The sequence below is a fragment of the Chelonia mydas genome, chromosome 1 (genome assembly GCF_015237465.2).
Source record: "Chelonia mydas isolate rCheMyd1 chromosome 1, rCheMyd1.pri.v2, whole genome shotgun sequence".
NCBI classification, from domain to species: Eukaryota; Metazoa; Chordata; order Testudines; family Cheloniidae; genus Chelonia; species Chelonia mydas.
The window spans coordinates 9,153,216-9,178,359 of record NC_057849.1 but is presented as its reverse complement, the minus strand read 5'-3'; the positions used below and the strand labels follow the sequence as shown (position 1 = coordinate 9,178,359).

General features: G+C 44.9%; 1 protein-coding gene across 2 annotated transcripts in view; it reads left to right on the top strand.

Annotated features, from left to right (window-relative positions):
• The window catches only part of CLPB (caseinolytic mitochondrial matrix peptidase chaperone subunit B), a 142,581-nt gene that overhangs the window by 15,964 nt on the left and 101,473 nt on the right, over positions 1 to 25,144 (top strand). Inside the window, exons 3-4 of one of the 2 annotated variants that reach the window (XM_037913924.2) lie at positions 4,825 to 4,911; positions 15,246 to 15,349. In XM_037913924.2, the coding sequence (XP_037769852.1) occupies positions 4,825 to 4,911; positions 15,246 to 15,349 (191 nt within the window). The remainder of the gene's footprint in view (positions 1 to 4,824; positions 4,912 to 15,245; positions 15,350 to 25,144) is intronic. The other variant, XM_043526986.1, reaches the window with a different exon arrangement.

Genomic DNA, 25,144 nt, shown 5'->3' with positions numbered 1-25,144 from the left:
TACCCCACATATGGCGATCAGTTAGCCTCTGAGCACGCGAGCAAGAACCAGCCAGCCCAGCACCTCTAAGAGAGAGAGAGAATGCTCGGTGCCACCTCAGAGCCCCGGCCCTCCCTGCCCAGTGCAGTGTGAGTATGGCAGGAAGTGGCTGTGTACCGGTGGTGGGTGAAAGAATTAGGTATAAACATAAAGGACTTTGGGCTGGAGTCAGATGATAAAGAATCAGATGTGAAATGATACCATTCTCCTCCTCTACCTCCTGTTGATTTGGGGCCAAATTCAGCTCTGGTTTGAGTGGATGCATTAACTCAGTGGTTCTCAAACTATGGCTGCTGGTTGTTCAGGGAAAGCCCTTGGCGGCCCGGGCCAGTTTGTTTACCTGCCGCGTCCGCAGGTTCGGCTGATCACGGCTCCCACTGGCTGCGATTCGCCGCTCCAGGCCAATGTGGACTGCGGGAAGTGGCGCGGGCCGAGGGATGTGCTGGCCACCCTTCCTGCAGCCCCCATTGGCCTGGAGTGGCGAACCGCGGCCAGTGGGAGCAGCGACTGGCCGAACCTGCGGACGCGGCAGGTAAGCAAACCTGCCTGGCCCATCAGGGGCTTTCTCTCTGAACAAGTGGTGGCCCTAGTTTGAGGACCACTGCATTAACTTCATTGGAAGTCAGGGTTGAATTTGGTCCATGGGGCTACAGTAAGCTGGGACTCTCTGAAGTGGGCAGCTTGGCATTAAAACTCTGTGAGGAGACAGTATCACACAAAGATCCTTCTGAAGAAGCCTTTGTTGGGGTTATTGGCACTCCATTTCTATCCAAAGGGACTGTGTAAAGTGAAGTTTGCAGATGGAGCAGCGGTGTGGATTCATGCTGCAGGCAATGCCTCTTTGAGCGAGACACTTAACTGCCGCGTCCAGCAGTGGCCATGAGTCTGAGACAGACTAGCCCAGCATGTCTCTGTTATTACTGTAAACACGGCCCTGATACACAGCTGCTCACTAAAGATAACAATCTGCACTGCACACAGGCTGCCATGCCTCATGTGCTCCAGCACTTACAGTGCCTTACACAGGGACAGGAGAGAATTCGGAATAGTCAGGGATGTTTTTTTCTTTCTACCAACCTGTATCTAAGAGAGCTCTTCAGATTGCAAGGACGTGCTTAAAGTTCTGTTGCCTCTTTTCAGTGATTGGACACAAGAATGGAAGGAGGTGCTGGGGGAGGTGGAAGATATATCTCAAGGATGAACAAAGATAGGTTGCTTGGACCACGTCAGAGTTTGGGTGCCAGCACCATTTTTTCATGCGGTGACTAAAATCGGCTGGATTAGTGACATTACAGTGAGTGTGATAGAAATCTGGTAAATATTTACTTGGAAGTCTGTTCGTCTGATAAATACGTGGGCTCCCAAAAGTTTGTTCCTGTCTTTGGCCCATTGAACTATGAACGCATCTAAGATGTCCTTAGTGCTGACTGTATCCCTGTAGTGATCTTGGTCCATTTCAACATCACTAACTCTTGAATATAACTATCCAAGAAGTCATTAACCAGAAGATTTAGCCTGCTCTCTGTCCATGCTCACCATGTGCACTAGGGAAGTAAAAGGTTAACCGGTTAACTGGTTAACCGGTAAGCATTAGGGTTACTGTTAACCAGCCTTAACCGTTAACCCTGGTGGCCCGTTGCAGCCGAAAGGACCCCAGCCCCGGCTGCGCCACACCGGCTGGCCAGAGGGACCCCAGCCCTAGCTGCGCCAGCCGGATTCCGGCCGGGCCCCAGCACTGGCCACTCCGGCTGACTGGAGCAACCCCAGCCCCGGCCGCCCCACGCCAGTCAGCCAGAGGGACCTCAGTTAACAGATATAATTTTAATAGTTTAACCAGGTAACTTTTTACATCCCTATTGTGCACAGAGTTTGGAGGGAGGGATGGCTGAAAACTTCTGGCAGTTGCAGACATACAGCAGTCTTAAGGGGTAAAACTAAGGCCTGGTCTATGCTAGAAAATTAGATCAGTTTAACTACATCAGTCAGCAATGTGAAAAATCCACCCCCCCCAAGTGGCATTGTTAAGCTGACCTAAGTTCCCGTGTAGACAGTGCTAGGGGAATGGAAGAATTCTTCTGTCCACCTAGCTACCGCTTCCTGGGGAGGTGGATTACCTGTGCTGATGGGAGAACCCCTCTCATCGGCATAGGTAGTGCCTATACTGAAGTGCTACAGCGGCGCAGCTGTGCCATATATTGTTATAAGTGTAGACAAGACCTAAGAGATTCAGAGTTGAAGCTCCACTAAGATGAAGGGAGACAGAGTTAATACCTCTTAGGGTCAGATCTGTCCCTTTTCCATGACTATGCGGGGCCCCTTTGCAGTGGAATCGGTGTGGTTTGGCTGTTCGGGGTTTGGGGAACTCCTGTGGGAGATGCACATAACAGACTCAGTCTCCAAGGGGGACACTGCTGTTTACCTCTCTCCATTCTGAAAGCTGACCATTTATTCCTACCCTTTGTTTCCTGTCTTTTAACCTGTTACCAATCCATGAGAGGACCTTTTATCCCAAGATTGCTTACTTTGCTTAAGAGCCTTTGGTGAGGGACCTTGTCAAAGGCTTTCTGAAAGTCCAGGTACACTATATCCGTTGGATCACCCTTGTCCATGTGTTTCTTGACCCCCTTCAAAGAATTCTAATAGATTGGTGATGCATAATTTCCTTTACAATATTTACAAAAGCCATATTGACTCCTCCCCAACAAATCATGTTCCTCTATGTGTCTGATAATTCTGTTCTTTACTCTAGTTTCAACCAGTTTGCCTGATTCTGAAGTCAGGCTTATTGGCCTGTAATTGCCAGGATCGCCTCTAGAGCCTTTTTTAAAAACTGGTGTCACATTAGCTACCCTCCAGTCATCTGGTACAGAAGCTGATTTAAGCAATAGGTTACATACCACAGTTAGTTCTGCAATTTCAACTTTGAGTTCCTTCAAAACTCTTGGGTGAATACCATCTGCTCCTGGTGACTTATTACCATTTAATGTATCAGTTTGTTCCAAAACTTCCTCTACTGACATCTCAATCTGGGACAGTTCCGCTGATTTGTCACCTAAAAAGAATGGCTGCAGTGCAAGAATCTCTGTCACATCCTCTGCAGCGAAAACAGATGCATAGAATTAATTTAGCTTCTCTGTAACAGCCTCATCTTTCTTGAGTGTCCCTTTAGCCCCTCAGTCATCCAGTGGTCCCACTTTGTTTGGCAGGCTTCCTGCTTCTGATGTACTTAGAAAGTTTTTGCTGTTAATTACTGAGTCTTCTGCTGAGTTGAGTTGCTCTTCAAATTCTTGTTTGGCCTGCCTAATTAAGAACATAAGAATGGCCTTCCGGGTCAGACCAATGGTCCATCTAGGCCAATATCCTGTTTTCCAACAGCGGCCAATGGCAGATGTTTCAGAGGGAATGAACAGAACAGGCAGTCAAGTGATCCATCCCCTGTTGTCCACTCCCAGCTTCTGGCAATCAGAAGCCAGGGACACTCAGAGCGTGGGGTTGTGTCCCTGACCATCTTCGCTAATAGCCATTGATGGACCTGTCCTCCATGAACATATTGAGTTATTTTTTGAACCCTGTTATACTTTTGGCCTTCGCAACGTCCCCTGGCAACGAGTTCCACAGGTTGACTGTGCGCTGCATGAAGATGCACTTCCTTTGGTTTGTTTTAAACCTGCTGCCAGTTAATTTCATTGGGTTGACTCCTGGTTCTTGTGTTATGTGAAAGAGTAAATAACACTTCCTTATTCACTTTCTCTGCACCAGTCATGATTTTATAGACCTCTATCATATCCCCCCTTAGTTGTCTCTTTTCCAAACTGAAAAGTCCCAGTCTTACTAATCTCTCCTCAAATGGAAACTGTTCCATACCCTTAATCATTTTTGTTGCCCTTCTCTGTACCTTTTCCAATTCCAATATATATTTTTTGAGAAGGGGAGACCAGATCTGCTCTCAGTGTTCAAGATGTGGATGTACCATGGTTTTATAATGTAAAAGTCTTGGCCATTAACAAAGAAATCAGACTTACTCAGTACTATAACAAAGAAAAACCCCTTTCTAGGTTACTGCTTGGGATGAGTTGCAAATAGGGTCTAAGCTAATAATACTAGGGGTGTAGGATTAGAGGCAGGTGCAGAGGTCCATAACCCTGAGGAGAGTCAGAATGTAGAGGAGACTAAGAAATAAAGCTAGCAGTAGCCAGGTTAGAACTAGTTTGGTAATGGATGCTAGGAGTCTGTTAGGAAAGTGGTCCAAAAGGAGTGGAGAGATCTTTATTGAAAGAGCCCAAAGGTTTGTTTGATGCCTCTATGAGGCTTTTACTGTCATGCGAGAATGCTCCAAAATAGTGCCATGTTAGTATGTGGCATTTCAAGAGCTGCTGGCCTTCCAATGATACCCAGCCTTGAATCCTTTATGGCTATTACTCAGCACAAAAATTCTAGTAGTCCATCAGTATGTATGTCAACCAGCTTCCCCTCCTTCAGCATACTGGTGAATTGTTAAGATCCATGTGAGCAACCTTAAAAGGATTCAGGCCGGCTAGTTATGATGTTACCTGTCTGCTAGGAATTGGATTGAGACCCATCAGTTCATTTCTTATTGGCTGCTGAAGAGCTGTCAGACCATAACAACTCTCAGTCATTATTGCCTGGGGCTGCATTGAAACTAGTGACCTTGATATGAAAGATTCTGTATTCTGTTCCCAGCCCCCTGATCCATTCAGCACCCTTGCCTATGTCTATGGGGGAGAAACAAAATCTTATGACGCCGTCTCTCTCTGTTTTGTGTAGGTTGTTGTTGGAAGGAACCGATGTGAATGCTAGGCACAAGCTTGGCTGGACAGCCCTCATGGTAGCAGCTATAAACAGAAATTCTAGGTAAGTTTTTTTCAACGTAGTTTATCACCATCCTGGGTAAGTTGCTATGCTGTGTTCTCCTTTTGATAAACCCACATGGATTCCATCTAAACAACCTGCATTCAGAGTCTCCCTCTTGTGCAGTTCTCTGATGTGGTTGCTGGTTAAATCTGAAACCATATATTTATACTTTTCATTTACTTATGTACTATATGATGACCAAGAACCCCAACTGGTTTACTGGCTGAAAGAGGAGAGCACTATGCATTGAATCACCAGTGCCGTTTCCTTGCATCATTCTTATTTTCTTGGGAGGACACCCATTTGAGCACTGATCAGGCCTAACCTGTTTATCTTGAGATCTGATGAGACTGTAGCCTTGCAGTGGTACTGGTGCAGGTCGCACTGTGTCAGTAACTCAGCTAAAGTCTCAAGTTGCTGCAGTAGGATTTGCTGTTTCTCCCCTAGCTTGTGGGGCGAGTGCTGTGGCTTTCATGCTATGCCTTCATGAACCAAAAGGGCTGACTCTGTGTCCGACCTCTTTAGTTCCCAGGATGATCACTGTGGCTTCTGGTAACCTTTAAAGGCACTCTTAAATATATTCAGTCTACAACTAAATTCAATTAGTTTTTATTTAAAAAAAAGAGAGAAAGAGAAATCCAATTTTAGAAAACGTGGGACAGACGGTAGAATGAGCTTTGATGTTACAACCTCTCAGAGATGCTTTACTTAGTCACAAGTTCATAAGCAAAAAGGCTTAATTACTTGGGAAAACACAGGATTAAAGCGGGGCACAAAAGCTGAATATCCGCTCTCGGGCGACACGATTCGAATCCGTGTGCCGAGTTCGTGTGTGGTGCAAACTTTGATGTGTGCGATGACAAGCTGAAAGTCGTGACCTCCTCGGGGAGCTCCTTAAGATGGGCAGGGAGGCGGGGGCTTGGGTCTGTTTGTTTAACTTTGATGTCCGAGCAGCAACGGGCCTCGTTGTTTGCATGTCCGCAGAGGGATGGATTTGGAGCTTCCCACCTTCGCTGATGGACAATGGTCAGCGTTGGAGTGTGACGATTGTTGACCATTCCAAGTGACTGGTGGACCAGAACAGGGCTTGGGGAGGTGCAAAGGCTAGAAGGGAGACAAGGAGAAAGACTGTTCATGGTACAATAATTACCCCAGATGGATCACCCTTTTTATTATTTAAGATGCATAGCATAAAATCAGGTAGAACTGGTGACAAAAACCTCTAGGCACGAAAAGGCCTTCAGGACCCAGTCTAGTCTCTTTATGCACTAGCACAAGACTAACAACTGGGTTTCTTATTTGGGTGTCTGACAAAAAGACTGAAGCTTTGAGCTGTGTTGGGCGAATCAGGTTTATTTGCCATGCATTGTGGATGATTATTGCCTATAATTTAAAACAAAGCCCTTGACTATCTGAAACTCAATATGACTCATCTGTAAACATAATGAAAGGTTAATTAGATATGTCACTTCCTTCTGGAAGCAAGCATAAACTAGTGCCAAACTCATCCCTAGCATAACTATTCCATTGGCATCACTGGGGTAACACCAGGAGCGAATCTGGCCTCTGTTGCTCTTTCTAGCCTTACAATGGGGTTTCGCCATTGGCCAGGAAATGTACTGAGCTGGAAAACGACACAAAGAATGTCTGAAATTCCCTCCAAGTTGCCCACTCGCAAATGCAGTAGAAATACTGACCTATTTAACCTGACTCCTAAAGAGCCTGGCCCTGGTGTTAGATATGCAGTTTGGGGCTGAGGTACTATGGAAACGGATCTAAAAGAGCACTCTTGAGTTGATGGCTTTGATTCAGTGACGCAGGTTTGCCCATGGAGTTCTAGATATTTATACATATCCTTTCCAGTGCAAGGTGCCTCTTGGTTTTCTGGACATATTGTAATTAATTTCTTTTTCTCTCATGTAAAGCTCCATTTGCGGTGGGGTGGGAACAACATTACCTGAACAGGTTAAAGATGTTAGCCCCCTCCATGCTGGCCAATCAAACTGAACACGTGCTTAATAGTGATCTGGGCAACATGCTTTCTGGCACCTATAGGCCTAAGTTAATTGCATTGTCTGACTTATGCTAACAGTTGCAGGGTGATGAATTTTTTAAAGTGTCTCTCTACTCTGACAAGTGATGATGCAAAAACGGGTCCTCCTTACTTAATAGACCTGCCACCTCTGTATATCCAGCCATAGCAGCAGATGTTATTGACCAAAGTAAGTTTTTACTCTTTAAGAAAAGGAGTACTTGTGGCACCTTAGAGACTAGCCAATTTATTTGAGCATGAGCTTTCGTGAGCTGTAGCTGTAGCTCACGAAAGCTCATGCTCAAATAAATTGGTTAGTCTCTAAGGTGCCACAAGTACTCCTTTTCTTTTTGCGAATACAGACTGACACGGCTGTTACTCTGAAACCTGTTTTTACTTTTTGTGGCCCTTCATAGCCCAGGAGAGACAACATCAGTATGAGAAATGGCACATCAGCAGAACTGTGAACTAAGTTCTGATGGCATATGTTTTAGGTGTTGCTGGTACTTGAGCAAAGATCTCAGGTTAGCATTCAGATGCCACGGGAGTTTATGGTGCTGGCAGTCTGAGCATGTTCAATCTGGAGTCACTGAGAGAAAATAAACATCAGCCTCACAATGCCATCTTTACAAAGTCGCTTTTTGGAGTGCACTTCACTTCGAGTCTTCACTGCACTGTTGATGCTTTTTGTGCATAAAACCACTCCATAGATCAGTACTTTGCAGCTGTCCCAGCCAGTGCTAGCTCCCTTCTATTCCGTTGTGAATCTAATCCACAGTGGAGACCTGGCTGCTTTAGGAGCAGACATTTGGACGGCCCTTTGAAGCTCATTGGGAAGGAAGGGAGGAGTCTAATGTTCTGGTCACAAAACCCTGGGCCCCTTTATCAGTGTTTGGGCCGCCCTAGCCGTTCTGGGGTAGGTCTGCAAACTGGTTTGCACTAGCAGCCTCCATAAATTGCCGGCTCCTGTCCACCATAATCGCACCATTATGTGCAGGGCTGGTTGAAGGGTGGTGGGGAGGACTAGGAAGGTGATTCTTGAATTTAGCAAGTCATTTGCATTCAAGTGTGTTGTAGGGGAAGAGATCTTATGTGCTCATCCAGCTAGACTGCCTCCTGATGCCTACTTGTACCAGGGCCTCTGCGCAGTAGATAGCACTGTAACTAGTAGGCGTGCTGTCTGTGTTTTATGGATGAGGTGGAAACTAAAGGCACAAAGATTAAATGACTTGACCAAGGCTGCAGAGGGGTTCTGTGTCAGAAGCAAAGTCTTTTCCCTGGATAGTGTACAACCTAAGAGAACAAAGCTACACAGTGTGTTTGGGAAAGGGATGCAACATGATCAGGGTGGTGATAGGCGCGTGGCTTATTTGTTATGTGTATCTATAATTCCTCTAGTTCCCCCATGCCAACAGTCGATCCCCACTCTGCACTGAAATGAGCAGTTCGCACCTAACACCAATAAATGACAGAGCCGAGCAGAGGCCCTAGTCAGCTGATCCCCTGTAGGTGCTGTGAAAGAAGTTGCTCTCCAGAAGGAGTTTCAGTAAGAAGGAAGGGACCCCAACTCTAGTCAAATCTCTACATGTGTGTGTCCCACTGTGAAACTTTCCCTTTTAAAGATCCCGTAATGCTCTCTTAAAGGAGCAGGGGCTAGTCCTAGGGTTATGTATTTGTACGTGTGCCCTTTCTCACGTAATGCATCCCTGTCCACACCTGCTAATGCTTTTAACTGAGTTCCTCCCTTGGTTCCCTATCTCTTAATGGAGTGTTCCTTGTCCTTGCTCACAAGGCCATGCGTAATCTTGCTGCATCTGTGATATGTCTCTGCTTTCACCGCTGCTCTCACGTCTTACTTTTTCCAATCCTCTCACTTTATCCTCTTCCCCAGTTCCATCTCCTTCTCCCACTTTCAGCTTCATGCCCTCTCTGCTGCAATCCCACACGTCTGGATCACCCTCCCTTTGCTTACCCACCAAGCACCTGGTCTTTCCTCTTTCAGATCCCTCCAAAACACCCTACCTCTCTGTGCAATTTTTCCCTGCTTCTCCTGCTTGCTAATCCCCTGGCCCTCCCTCTCCTGTGTCTCACCTGGTTTCAATTGTTAGCTCTTTGTGACTGGGGAATATGTCTCTTCTTTGAGTGAACAGCACTTTACAGCGCATTAGATGTACATACATGTTTTTTATTAGTAGTAACAGTGCATCATGCATGGTATAGATTGGTGTGTATGTTCTAAGGCATATAATGAGTGTGACTTGTCTGGAGCTATTCTCTCAGTGTCTATAGGCAGTGATGTGATTAACTGGCACAGTCTAGTACCTATATTAGGTACATATGTCTGCTTCATAGCCTCGCTTTCAGTCTTTCCACTTTAGGCATATAATTCAGTGGTCTCTGAAGCAGAGCTAGGCAACTGGGATAAATATCCTGAAGCTTCTAGAGTCAGAAGCTTCATTGGCATGTAGACGTGCATGCATAATGTGCTAGCTATGCAGGTGTGCTGCCTTTGCATAGAGCCAGTTGGAGATGAGGCTCTGATGATGTCCCTTGGGTGTTGCATCGGATGTTGCAGTTTGGTTTTCTTCGAGTAGGTGCCCGTGGGGATCCCGTGCTAGGGACACATGCAGCCCATGCGTGCAAGATTGAAATCTTTTGAATAGCAGTGTCCGTAGGGCCGCTCCTGTATGAGTTATGTCCTTGTTCCCTCACCCGAGGGCATAAAGGGTGGAGTGGCCACTAGCATCCCTCAGTTCTCCCACATGTATTCTCTCTCTGCATGTTTCAGGAGCATCCCCACAGCTGAAATTTGCGAGGCAGCTAAATGGAATAGCTCCCTGACTCTGATTAAACACTGAACCCTCGATGTAGCTGCAAGGGCAGATGCCAGACCTGGCAGGGCAGTGTTGCAATCGCTGTTTAGTTAGTGGCAGTCATGACTCTTCAGTCCCACAGTCCAGTTGGGACACAGCTTACCAGTGACCTGGAGTGGGATCCCCACATACACAGACTCAGAGAAGAGAGAATGGTTATGTACCTTATAGTCATAGGTTTTAAAGCCACAAGGGACAACCCGATCATCTAGTCTGACTTCCTGTGTATCACAGGCCACCAACACCACCCAGCATCTGCCCACTAATCCCAGAAACTGAAATTAAACCAAAGTATTACAGCCCTCAGGAGACTAAGCTCTTGTATGCCATGGACACAGTCACTCTGATTCTGTGAGATGTCGTCTAGTTTGGGGTCCACACGGATGACAACATATTAAAGAATTACAGTTACGGGAAGGTAAGTAACTGCTCTTTCCTTACAACCACGCCTCTATTCCCATGCTGAGCTCTACAGAAAGTTATGATACAACTGTTCTAGGGATCCTCTTTGTGTCCAGCAGGACTTGCAGCTTCCAATAAAGCCCAGCACTGCCCCTCATCAAAATCCCTTGAAGCCCTTGCATTGTGCTTTGTAACTCCTGGTCACTAAGATCACTGCCCTTCTTGGTTCACCAACTCCAGCTGCCTGAGTTTTGGTAGCTTTGCGGTGCAGACCCAGCCAAGGCCAGTTTTCTCACCCCAGGTGCCTTGCTCTTTTTTTTCTTAACAATATGCTGGCCCAGCCTCTAACTGCAGAACGCACTTACTGCAATCGATTGCACTGCCCAGTGAACTTTAGTTAAGCATTGCCCTCTGAGTCATCACCAGGGTCAATTCAGATTTATATTTGCACGGATGAACAGCCTCTGCCTCTGATCAAATTAAAACTCGATCAGCAAATTAAACCCAGGGCTTGATGAGGCTGTTGAGCACAGGTGAGTTATTGAGGAAAGCCTGCCTTTACAGCTCAGACACACTGCAGTCCTCTTCTGAGCACACCACCTCGCTGATGGGAGAGTAGTACTCTGCCAGAGCCACCCAGTAGCCTGATAGAGGGAATGAACAGGAGGTACATCATAAAACAAGGTGAGGGGAATCCTGGATTTAAATCACAGCTTTTGCACTGACTCACTTACCAGTAATAATTGTGAGCTGGTGCAGAAAAAAGAACAGGGCACAAATAATGATGGAATGTACTTTCCTCTCTGCTGTTCTTCACAGCACTGTCATCAGTGGATCTCATAATGGTTTATAAAGCTTAATTAAGCCTCACAACTTCCCTCAGAGGTAGGAAAGAATTACCCCCATTTTACAGGTATGAAAACTGAGGGCCAGAGGAGTGGTGTTTTGCTCATTGTCACCCAATGACTCAGTGACAGCAGGCAATAGAACCCAGGACACCTGGCCCTGTTCCCTTGCTCTGACCACTATCCCATACTGCATCCTTGTTATATGTATATAAAAAACTATATACAATTTTATATATATTTTCAAGTTGCCTTATTTCCTCTGATTATGTTCACACGCTTTGTTGATGAGTATGGCGACTTCTGTATTTCCACTGCACTATTAGCAAAGGCTACTTTGCTTGAATGTCTTATTACCTGCAAATTGGAGAGGTGCAATCAGTACTTGTGACTCCAGAAATGTCTGGTTGGTCCTGTGAAGGAAAATTCAGTGACATTAGTTGCCTGGAGGGGACCGCATGTCACAGAAGGAGGAGGTTAGAGTGAAGGATGATTGGATGGATAGAGAGGCTGATCGTACAGAAGATGATTGTCCTTTTGAGTTTAGACCAGCAAGCTCTTTTCACTTCCTTTTTACAGCAGTCGGATGGGAATTGGTTTGGAATGTGTGACATACTGTATCAGAGCTGTCGTCTTGGGACACGGTTCTGTATTATCAAATTTTAGAGTTAAGGTTAGACTCCCAGTAGTGACTCGTGCTGCTATTTTATAAACAGTTCAGCCTCCCAGCAGCCTTATGAGGTAGAGAAGTAGGGCTACATACTTACAGATGGGGAAAATGAAGCAGACAGTTGTACAGAACAGAACCCAGGAGTTCTGCCTCCATGTCCTCCTACTCTCACCGCTATTCAACACTGCCTCTCTGTAGCTCTTTAACGTTTTTATGAAAATAAACGTTATCAAGAAAATTCTACTGGTCTGAGTTAATAATGAAGAAAAAGAGCCTTCCTAAGAGTTGCTGAGAGCATAGAGGTTGGTGGTAGATAAATGGTAGATGGGAAGAACGCTCAACAAACACATTCAGGGAGAAGGGAAAAGCTGATGGAGGGAGTTGCCAAGGAAGTTATGAGACACTGTTTTTGTGCTAGCAGTATGACTCATTCGGTGGCTGTGTATTCACTCTGGGCCAGAAGGTTGTGGGTTCAAGTCCCATGCTGGAACTTGGGCTCATTCTTCTTAAAGTGGGTTTTTGATTCTTAAGATGGAGAGGACGGACCCTATGATATGTCATAGCCTGTCAGTAGTGGAGACCCTTAAAAACCAGACAGTCTTTGACTGCAGATACCCTTCAGGACAAGGCTGAAGAGGAGGACTTGAATGTACCTTCATTGCTAAGGGCTTTAAATTGCAACAATACCAGCTTGGAGCATTCTGGACAAGCTGCACATGTTAGAGAGGCACTGCTGGAAGCCCTGCTGAGAGAGAGAGAGTTGCAGTAATTGATCTGGTATGCACGGCTGTGACAGAATAGTAGTGCAAATTGCACAAATGAAACTCCCCACCACTACCACAGATTTTGTACCTTTGTCTCAGACTTGGGGTTTTCCATGGTAAGGGTGTGGTTGAAGATAGTGCCGGTATCTTTAACCTAGCTCGCTACCTTTGAACAGGGGACCCAAAAGAGGAAAGAGCCCCTGGTATCCATGACTCCTGTCTGGCACCTGTTTACTGAAGACTAAGAACAAGGTGACAGTGATGCATCCAGACAGACATCTCCTCCAAACAGTCCTTTAAATGTAGGATCCACAGGACAATAAAGACATGCTTGTATATCATCAGTGTATTGAAGGCAATCTGCTCTGCATTTAGAAATGATTCATGAGTTCATATGTTAAGGGCCAGAAGGGGCCACTGTGGTCATCTAATCCAACCACATGCGTGATACTACAGATGACAATTTCCTAACTTAAAAAGTGTTGCATCCAACCTCAGAAAATTGCATATAGACCTCATCTTGACAGAAAAGAAACTGAGCACATCATTAAAGATGATAACTTCGGTACAAGTGAACATGACTTCTTGGTCACATTTACAACAGAATAAAATCCAAATCAATTTTATATATACTTGCTGCTTTAAAAGGGCCAATTTCACAAAGCTCAAAACAATTATGAGCGAAATCGCTGGGAAGAAGGATCTAATCAGAAAAACGTTAATGATATTGGGAATTATTTAAGAACACTTTATTAAATGCCCAAAAAGCACAATCGCACAGCTGAGGAAGAAGCTGTGCTGTTTAAACAAATGGAAGAAAGGGGAAGTTGATAGTAATGAATATAAATCAGAAGCTAGGAATTGTAGGACATTGATGCGGGAAGTAAAGGGATGCAAGAAGAAATCTATGGCTAGCAGAGTTTGTCTTGATACTGCACATTTTGATTAAAAAATTAGAATGGCACACAATAAATGGATTAAAAGATGGCTAACTGGTAGGACTCAAAATATTGTAAATGGGGAATCATCATAGAATGGATGTGTTTCAGTGGGATCCCACAGAGATTGGTTCTTAGCTGTTTAACATTTTTATCAATGAACTGGAAGAAAACATAAAATGATCACTGTTAAGGTTTGCAGATGACACAAAAATTAGGGGACGTGGTAAATAGTGCAGAGAACAGGTTACTGATTCAGGAGACCATTTTGATCTTGAATGCTCCATTTCAACAACATGGGAGCATGGATTTCAGAAGAGTGAAACACTCACAGCTTCATTTGAAATCAGTGGGAGATGCAGATTCTAGGCACCTCTTGAAAAAACAGACTCAAAACTAAAGCCACTTCTGAAAATGTGAACCTAGTGAATTCCCTACAATCTCACAAGAAATTGGTGATATAGTTGAGAACACGGGTCTCCTGAATCGCAACTTTGTGCTCAGTCCTCTAGATTGGACTTTATATGCAATCGAGACTTGAACTGTGGAAGGCAAGAAATACACCTCTGCTAATGTATCTTATTGAAAGTACAAAACACCCGCCTTCCATTTTGCTAATTGTATTTACTGTAAAGGGGTAAATGGGGGAGGAACTCAAGGTAAATTTTAAATGTGACTTGACAAGATGCAGCCTGCAGATGCATGTCCGTCAATCTGTGGTGCGCATAGTCAAGAACCTCTGCCAGCCTGTAAGCTATCTCGCCTGTGATGAATACTGTATAACATTTTACTGGCTAGTTGCCATGGAAGGCCGGAACCCAGGAAAAAGAATAACAGGCTTCAAGCTGTTTTCAGAAATGGTAAGAAATCTAATTCTTGCCTGATGGTTGTTTGGTTTAGAAACACAGAGGTCTCTGCACCAAATCTAGCCTGTCTCTTTTTGATGCTGAATAGTCATGCTGGGGAATGGTGACAGTTTGGACAGCTCTAGAGACTACAGTCCACTGCCTCCAGACAAGCATGAGCAGAAGCAGTGGGAGATCCCCCAACCCTCGTCACTGCCCTACCAACATGCCTCACCACTACCTTTAACGACAATGAGAATCTGATTATTTCTCTTCCTCAACCTCTATCCTGGGACTGCCGCCAAAGGTAACAGGTATTGTCAATTCCAACGGTGTTTTTTGTGATAGGGACACTGGCCTATTGTGATCACCAAATTCAGTTCACTGAGGGTCTGCAAACAAAACCGTACCTCATAGTCTCACCCTGTGCTTTCATCATCATTGTTTTCTCTTCCCTCTCTCTCGCCTCCTGGAGTCTTCTCTCCAAATTCTTCATCTTTATTTGTCTTAAAACAGCAGCTAGTTGTCTCCTGAACATCAGATGTTTGGCTGCTGGGTGTGGCTTGGGTGCATTTTCAACTGTGAAGAGTGAATTATGGGATGACAGTCCAGTCCAGTGAACTGGAAATGTAGTGCATGGCACACAGTCACTTCTGTGCAGATGTTTTGGACTTGGCCTCTGTTGAACATAGGTATATTTCACAGCACATGTGGATCTACAGAGCAGTCCACTTCTCCGAATGCCTCCTCAGTCCAGTTGCCTTATGACTGTTAATATTGCTAAGCAGTGCAGTTTTTTTAACTCTCCTTTCCTGGCAGCATATTTTTGCTGAGTACTCTCCTGCCTTATGTGCCTTGAGATTTTTTTCCTTTGCAGACTCTAAAGGGGTCTAGTTCCTGATGTTCCATCTGATCTCTCTGAGAAACCTCCCTGATGATCCTGTTCTCATTATGTTTTATAACAGTGTGGTAAAGATCCTGCTTGCAGCTGGTGCTGACCCAAACCTCGGAGACGAATTCAACAGCGTGTATGAGACTGCCAAAGAAAAGGGACTCCATTCATTGGAAGGTAATAAAAGACTTAAACTTTTTGTTCATGTTATCTTACAGGGACAGTATGTCTCTCTCTATGCCCAGAGTTCAGTTAGGCCTTTGGATAATTCTGATCCACTTGTGCTTTTTACTTTCCCTCATGGGGTTGGACTAGATGACCTCCTGAGATCCCTTCCAACTCTGATATTCTATGATTCTAAGTTTAGACAGATGCTATCTGTTATATTCTTTAGGCATAGGTCTGTTATATGCCGTGCCCTCCAAAATACAGACTTGAAACAGCAGGCTCCACAGGCTAGAAGAGTACCCTGAGCCTTGGGAACACCCTGCTGTGATAACTCCTCTGAGATGCACCACTGCATTTCCTGCATTGCTTTCAACTCCACCACTGGAGGAGCTCTCTCCCACTGGAACAATTTACTTAGGGGTGGGGTGGATTCTCCAATGCTTGAAGACTTTGGACTGGATGTTTTTCTAAAAGTTATGCTCTAGCTCCAACAGGAGTTATTGGACTTGATGCAGAATTCACTGGGGGAGGTTCCCTGACCTGTGTCATCCGGGAGGTCAGATCAAAATGGTCTCTTCTGGCCTTAAATCCTATGACTCTATGAAAACTGAGGCAAAGGACATGGTTCCAAGTTAAATAGAAGGTGTTTTATCTCATCCAGCTCCCCCAGGCAACTTCCATTAAAATCACTAGCAAAACTCTGGCTCACTTCCCTTTTGTAGAGCAGGGTAATTGTTTACCCTACATTTCTGCAGCTGCTGAAGGTCCTGGGGCCTGGATACCTCCTCCGATTCTTTGTGGTCAGGCTTTCTTACAGTAGCTCCACTTATTCACATTAAATGGATTAAGAACTGGCTAATTGGCAGCTCTCAAAAAGTATTGGTCAGTAGGGAATTCTCACCGGCAGGAGGTGTTTCCAGGGGGGGTTTCTGCAGGGACTGGTACTAGACCCAATGCTATTCAACATTTTTATCAGTGATCTGGAAGTAAATATAAACTCACTGCTGAAGAAGTTTGCAGATGACACAAAGATTGGCAGAGTGGTAAATAACAATGATGACAGGGTAGTCCTACAGAGTGCTCTGGATGGCTTGGTAAGCTGGGCCCGTGCAAACAAAATGCATATTAATACAGCCAAATGCAAAGTGATACATCTAGGAACAAGGAATGCAGGCCATACTTGCAGAATGGGGGACTATATCCCAGAAAGCAGTGACTCTGAAAAGGATCTAGGGATAATAGTGGACAAGCAACTGACCATGAGCTTACAGTGTGATGCTGTGGCCAGGAGACGGTGATTTTATCTCTCTCTATAGCATTGTTGACACTGATACTGAAATACTGCATCCAGTTCTGGCATCCACATTTGTAAAAGGATGTTTAAAAATGGGGGCGGGGGGTGCAGAAAAGAGCCACAAAAATGATTGGAGGGCTTGTGAGCTCAATCTGTTTAGTTTATCAAAAAGAAGATTGAGCGGTGACTTGATTAAAGTGAGTAAGTACCCTTTGTGACGGGTTGGATCACAGAAATCCTCTGGGGGCTGCCACCTGATGTGCCAAGGCTACTTCTGTTCCAGCTTTCCTGCCCTGGCAGCTTAGGACTTCAGTGCCCTGCCTGGTTTGAGCCAGACCCGCTAGCCTGTTGCAAACCCAGATCCAGGTCTGAACCACGTCCCCTAACAGCTGTAGGCTTAATTGAAAGCAAGTTAGGAAGTGCTCCTGTCCTTGACACTCAGATGCCCAACTCCCAATGGGGTCCAAACCCTAAATAAATCCGTTTTACCCTGTATACATCTTATATAGGGTAAACTCATAAATTGTTCGCCCTCTATAACACTGATAGAGAGATATGCACAGCTGTTAGCCCCCCCAAGTATTAATACATACTCTGGGTTAATTAATAAGTAAAAAGTGATTTTATTAAATACAGAAAGTAGGATTTAAGTGGTTCCAAGTAGTAACAGACAGAACAAAGTGAATTACCAAGCAAAATAAACTAAAACACGCAAGTCTAAGTCTAGTACAGTAATAAAAACTGAATACAGATAAAATCTCACCAGTTCCAGTAAACTTTCTTTTACAGACTAATCTCCTTCTAGTCTGGATCCAGCAATCACTCACACCCCCTGTAGTTACTGTCCTTTGTTCCGGATTCTTTCAGGTATCTTTGGGGATGAAGAGGCTCTCTCTTTAACCAGCTGAAGACAAAATGGAGGGGTCTCCCACGGGCTTAAATAGACTTTCTCTTGTGAGTGGAGACCCCCTCCTCTCTCCTATGCAAAGTCCAGCTACAAAATGGAGTTTTGGAATCACCTGGGCAAGTTATTGAGCTCAATAACTCAGGGTAAAATGTAATGGCTTGTGATAGACAGGAGGTCAGACTAGAACATATAATGGTCACTTTTGTCCTTAAATGCTGTGAATCTATCAACATTTTCCAATATAAGACCCTGTTTCCACTTGCTTATAATTTTATGATACTTTAACCATTTGGGCTGAAATTTTTAAGTTTGGGTGTCTGCCTGAGGCTGATTTTTTGAAAATTTCAGCAAACTGGTTCAACCATTTCTGAGAATGAGGCTATGGAAAATGTTGTTTTGCTTGTATTTAAAAAAAAATCTTCAGACCTTTTCTTTGAACAGCTCTAGTGTCTCCATATTTTGGAACATGGACTTGAAATTTAGCAGGGGCTGCTGGCCTTTGAGTCAGAGATGTGCTTGTGCTGTATCTGTGCGAATCTAACCAAATGCAGTCAGCTTATAAACTGTGGAAAAATCTCAGTTCACACATGCTCAGTAGAAACTTCTCTGATTTTAGTAGTTAAATCACTGAAGATTCTGTCCTCACTGAGCAGGCCAGGATGGGTCAGGAATGGTGTCCCTAGCCTCTTTTTTCAGAAGGTGGAGGTGGATGGCAGGAGAGAGATCACTTGATCCTTACCTGTTAGGTTCACTCCCTCTGGGGCACCTGGCATTGGCCACTGTCGGTAGATAGGATACTGGGCTGGGTGGACCTTTGGTCTGACCCAGTATGGCCATTCTTATGTTCTTATGCTCCATCCTCTCCCTGCTCCTAGTGTTGACCAGACTGCATGTGCACTGTGCACCATCCTCACAGAGCAACTGAGCATGCTCCAGTCCAGGGATATAGGAGTAAAACCAGGTTTTCCCTGTAATTGCTGCTTCCAGCTACTACAAGTCATGGTGGGGCCTGGCACGGAGAGCAAGGAACTTGTGAACCTCCTCCATGCTGTGAATGAAGGCCTTGCTGCCAACCAGACAGCATGGAGGAGGAAGCAGTTTCATAGAATCATACGGCTGGAAAGGACCTCGAGAGGTCATCTAGTCCAGTCCCCTGCACTCATGGCAGGACTAAGTATTGTCTACATCCTCCCTGACAGGTGTTTGTCTAACCTGCTCTTAAAAACCTCCAATGATGGAGATTCTACAACCTCCACAGGCAATTTATTCCAGTGCTTAACTGCCCTGAAAAGAAGTTTTTCCTAATGTCCAACCTAAACCACCCTTGCTGCAATTTAAGGTTGCCTCAGAGGTTAACAAGAACATTTTTTCTCCTTCCTCCTTCTAACAACCTTTTATGTATTTGAAAACTGTTATCATGATCTGCCTCCCCATCCCACCCCCAGTCTTCTCTTCTCCAGACTAGACAAACTTGGGTTTGTCAATCTTCCCTCATAGGTCATGTTTTCTAGACTTTTTATCATTTTTGTTGCTCTTCTCTGGACTTTCTCCAATTTGTCCACATCTTTCCTGAAATGTGGTGTCCAGAACTGGACACTGTACTCTAGCTGAGACCTTATCAGCATGGAGTAAAGTGGAAGAATTACTTCTCATGTCTTGCTTACAACACTCCTGCTAATACATCCCAGAATGATGTTTGCTTTTTTTTGCAACAGTGTTACGCTGTTGACTTATATTTAGCTTGTGGTCCACTATGACCCCCAGATCCCTTTCCGCAGGACTCCTTCCTAGGCAGTCATTTCCCATTCTGTATGTGTTCAACTGATTTTTCCTTCGTAAGTGGAGTACTTTGCATTAGCCCTTATTGAATTTCATCCTGTTTCCTTCAGACCATTTCTCCAGTTTGTCCAGATCGTTTTGAATTTTAATCCTATCCTCCAAAGCACTTGCAACCCCTCCCAGCTTGATATCACCTGCAAACTTATCAGCGTACTCTCTATGCAATTATCTAAATCATTGATGAAGATATTGAACAGAACAAAACCCATAACTGATCCCTTCAGGACCCCACTAGATATGCCCTTTCAGCTTGACTGTGAACCACTGATAACTACTCTCTGAGAACGGGTTTTCCAACCACTTATGCACCCACCTTATAGTAGCTCCACTTAGGTTGTATTTCCCTAGTTTGTTAATGAGTAGGTCAAGCGAGACAGTATCAAAAGCCTTACTAAAGTCAAGTTATACCATGTCTACCGCTTCCCACCTATCTACAAGGCTTATTACCCTGTCAAAGAAAGCTATTCGGTTGGTTTGACATGCTTTGTTCCTGAGAAATCCATTCTGACAAATCCACACTTATCTTCTAGGTGTTTGCAAATGATTGGTTAATTATTTGCTCCATTATCTTTCCTGGAACTGAAATAAGCTGACTGGTCTGTAATTCCCCGGGTTGTCCTTATTCTCTTTTTATAGATGAGCACTGTATTTGCCCTTTTCCAGTCCTCTGGAATGTCTTCCATCTTCCATGACTTTACATTAGTACTGGTGTAGTTGTAGTTGTTTCATCTCATCCGGGCTGCCCCCACTGAGAAGACCTTTGTGAAGACCCCAGCTGCTGTAGTTAGTCTGAATGGGAGCACATCTCCAAGGTAATCACATGAATCAACCAAAACACCATGGTTCCCATGAGGAGAGAAGACATCACTCTCTCAATGTCCAGTGGGCTTTGGAAAATGCCTAGACTATTTGTTGCTTTAGTGGAGCGAACAAAATGATAAGCATTATCTTCACAGAGACTCTAAGTGGCTCTGTGACTGCATTATTCTTTGTTATCAACTGGCACTTCTTCCTCCCCCACAGGAGGTCAGGGTCCACTCCACTGGAGCACAGACAACTTCTATAGCATCTCTTTGAGAGGTGCTTATGCTGGACATTTGTAGGGCGGCTACCTGAAGTTCTGTCCCTACTTCAGGAAACTTTGCGCATTAGTCCAGACCTCTTCTGTGAAGACAGCCGTGGGGACTTCAGTATTACAGGCATCTATGCCACCTGCATTCTTGCACCCCCTCCTGTTTGACTACTGCTTACCAATCACCTACATCTGGAATACCCATTGGGGCAGGCACTTGAAGAAGAAATGGAGGTTACTTAAGTGTAACTGGAGGTTCTTCAAGATGTGTGGTCCTTATCTGTATTCCGCTACCCGCCCTCTGCTGCAGATCATGACTGGATTTACGGTAAAAAGAGGAACTGTGTGACGTCGGTTTGCACTACTCCTTATACCCTCAGTTTGGAGCACGAGGAGAACAACTGCGCAAATGCAGACAAACAGATACTACTTGCTAGAAATCTCCAATCTCAGGCGCGTGGTACGCATGCACACCCACGTGTGGAATACAGATAGGGCCCATGCATCATAAAGAATCTCCATTTACGGGTAATATTGAGTGCATAGGAGACAAAAGCTGGACCTGGGGGAGGGAAAGGAGTAGATTAGGTGAAGGACCATAGTGAAACGGAGACTGAAGGAAGAGAGACAGTGACTGGGAGGGTGGAGACTGAGACTGGCTAGGCAAGGAGGCTGGGACTGGGAGCTGCCGTGGGGGACGCTGGGACTGGTTGGGCAAGGGGACTGGGAGCTGGGGCGAGACTGGGACTTAAAACCTATGAAGGAAATGGTGGGAGATTTGGGCACCAGTTGGTTGGGCAGGGAATATGGGATTGGCAGAAGAGCTGTTGGAGGAAGAGAAGGAGACGGACTGTATGGACCAGGAGACTGGGGCTTAGCACGGTGGGTTGGGGGGTGTTCAGACAAGTAGCTAGGGTGTTGGGGGGAGAACTGGGACTTGCTGGGGAAAGAGACTTAGACAAGGAGCTGGGGCGGACTGGGAGCCAGTGGGAGGGAATGGAACAGACACATCAGACAAAATGCTGGGAGAGAAGAACTGGGATAGGCTGGGCAAGGATACTGAGAACATAGACTCATAGACTTTTAAGGCCAGAAGGGACCATTGTAGTACCTCCCAACTTTGTGTCGTCTGCAAATTTCATTAGCACCTTCCCACTTTTTGTGCCAAGGTCATGAATGAAAATGTTAAATAAGATTGGTCCCAAGACCAATCCCTGAGGAGCTCCACTAGTGACTTCCCTCCAGACTGACAGTTCACCTTTCAGTATGACCCATTATAGTCTCCCCTTTAGCCATTTCCTTATCCACCTTTCAGTTCTCATACTGATCCCCATCTTCTCCAATTGAACTAATAATTTCCCATGTGGAGCTGTATCAAATGTCTTACTAACACCCAGGTAAATTAGATTTACTGCTTTTCCTTTGTCTACAAAATCAGTTATCTTCTCAAAGAGATCAGGTTGGTCTGGCATGATCTACTTTTTGCAAAACTATGTTGTATTTTATCCTAATTACTGTTTACCTATATTTCCATAACTAATTTCTCTTTCAAAATTTGTTCCAAGAGACCTTGCATACAATCGAGGTCAAACTAACGGGCCTGTAGTTTCCTGGACCCTTTTTTTCCCCTTTGTTAAAAATAGGTACTGTATTAGCAATTCTCCAGTCATAAGGTATGACCCCTGAGTTTATGGATTCCTTTAAAATCCTTGGTATTGGGCTAGCAATGCCATGTGCCAGTTCCTTTAATATTCTTGGATGGAGATTATCTGGGCCCCGCCCCCCAAGTGGGTCCCATTAACCTGTTTGAGTTTGACTTAGATCTCAGATGTGGTAATTGCTACTTCTGTAAGCTCATTTCCATTAGCCACCCTGCCACTACACCTAAGCTCGTCGTTAGCCTTATTAAAAACTCAGGCAAAGTAGTCATTTAGGGGTTGGGCCATGCATAGATCTTTAATCTCCAGCCCATCCTCAGTGTTTAGCAGTCCCACTTCTTCTTTCCTTGTTTCATTTTTATTTATATAAAACCTTTTTTCATTTTATTTATATAAAACCTTTTACTATTGGTTTTAACGTCCTTTGCAAGATCCAACCTGCTTAGCTTTTGGTTTTTCTCACTTTCCCCCTACACTCTCTGACCTCCAAGGGGTAGCTTTCCTTGCTGTTTCTTCCCATCTTCCATTCCTTGTAGGCTTTGGGCTTTCTCTTTTTCACCTGTTTGAGAAGCTTGCTCATCCAGTTTGATCTGCAACCCTTCCCTATGAATCTTTCCCCTTGCTTAGGATGCAGGCTTGAGATAGGTTCTGCAACTTTGACTTAAAGTAATTCCAAGCTTCCTCCACATTCTGATCCTTGACTTGAGTTCTTCAGTCCAGTCCACTTCCCTAACTAATTCCCTTAATTTTTTTAGGTTTGCCTTTTTGCAGTCAAGGACCCTAGTTGCAAACCTACTTTTGTTTATCCTTCCATTTAGTTTAAACTGAATTAGCTGTCCTCTACAGCTAGTTCTATGAGGCCCTTGCTACTTACCAATATTAAACCTAAAATTGCATCACCTCTTGTAGGTTCAGAGGCTATTTGGTGAGGAAATCTGTCAGCTATCACATCCAGGAATATCTGGGCCCTACCATTGTTCATAACACTTGTCCCCCAATCTGTGTCTGGGAAATTAAAGTCTCCCATAATCACACAACTCCCAGTAGTATTTATTTCATTAAAAATATTAAAGAGGTCTCTATCCATATCCAAATTGGATCATGGGGGTCTGTAGCAGACCCCAAGCACTATCCCAGGAGAGCCTTTGTTACCTTTCTTCCCCAAAGTGATTTTGACCCAAATAGATTCTGTTTTATCCATTCCATCACTTCTAATTTCTTTACAATCTACCTCCTCATTAATATTCGATGATATTCCACCACCTTTACCTTTATTTCTGTCTTTCCAGAGCAGCACATACCCTTCAATAGCTGTGCGACAGACATCACTACTATTTCACCATGTTTCTGTTAAATATCTGGTTTCACTTCCTGCACCAACAGTTCTAGTTCCTCAATTTTGTTACCCAGGCTCCTTGCATTGGTGTCCAGACATCTTAGTTGTTTTTGCTCAGCTTCATCCAGATGCCTCACCCGATTAGGTACAGTCATTCTACTGCCGGTATCACCTACCTGACTGTTAGTTCCAATACCAGTGACACTATCTTTCCTCTTGATGTCCATTCTCCTACCCTCTGTTGTTCCTTAATCTATTGCTGTAACCTCTCTTACTTGATTTTCCTACCACTCAATGTTAGAATCAGGCTTGGAGATTACATGAGCATCTCCCAACCATCTCCCCTGAATTCCTAGTTTAAACTCTTTTAATCAGTTATGCCAGCCCAATCCCAGAAGTCTATTTCCCTTCCCATTCAGGTGGAGTCCATCCCATGAGAACTGTCCTCTGTCCATGACTGCCTCACAATGGTCGAACATCCCAGAGCCCTCCTTATAGCACCAAGGCCTGAGCCATCTGTTGCTCATCATAATCGTGTCTCGCCTTTGCTCGCCTCCTCTAGGGACAGGCAGAATCCCATGGAAGATCACCTGAGCCACCATTTCTTTAAGAGTCTTCCCCAGCCTGGCATAGACTGCTTTGATGTGTTCCAGCAAGAATTTAGCTGTATCATTTGCTCCCATCTGAAGGGCAATCAGTGGATTCTTTGCAGCTGCAATTAGGATCCTCTTAAGCCTCAGGTCCACATTCCGTATCTTGGCTCCTGGCAGACTGCACACCCTTCTGTTCTCCGGATCAGCTCTGGTGACAGGCTTGTCCGTTCTTCTTAGTAGGGAGTCCCCAGTCACGTAGACTGCCTCTTCCTGGTGTTGGTGCGATTCTCCAGCCTTTCACCCTTCTGTTCTTTCTGGTTGCAAGTCCTCTATATGGTGACTAGAAAGGTGATCTTCATAGAGAGGTAGGACATGGAGCAGGTGGCTAGCGGTTCAAAGGGAGGTCTAGTAAGTACTGAAAGATCAAAATTAGGATCCCATTGCGGTGTTGGTTTCACCCAGGTGGGAAAGTTCTCATGAGGCCCTTCAGGAATCTGGTTGTTGTTGGATGAGTATAAAAACAAGTCCTTTTGTTCTCACTTGCCATCTTCTGTGAGTCATCCTGTATCCTCCTGGGGCTCAGAACTCTGGCTGTCCTCCATTGACTCTCCCCCTCTTCTTGTAGGACTTGTTGCTCTTCTCTTCTCCCTTGTTCTCCCATTTTCTGTTACTGCCTGCTGTGCCCCTTCTTCATTTTCAAACTCAGGAAACCTGTTCCTGAGCTCTGTTTCTCCTTCTCTAGCTGGTCTTTTCCTCTGCCTGGTTCTCATAGTCACATGCTTCCACTGGCCACTTTCCTCACCCAGCAGTCTCCCCTCAGAGTTCTGCAGTCCAGCTTGCATCTGCGAGTCTTGAGTTTTCGCTTCAGCCTCCTCTCTCCTTCCTTCCTCCATCATCTGCTCAAATCCCTTCAAAACTGAACCATAGTTTCTATCTGCATCTCCAAATCTTAGATCTTCTCCATCAGCTCTATCAGGTGGCACTTCATACAAAAGAAGCTCTTTTCAGGTACTTGCTCCAGGGTAACATACATGCCACAGTTTTCACATCCAGTCATCTTCATTGCCTCTTCCATTCCTTGGGTCGCTGTCACTGCTGCCTCTGT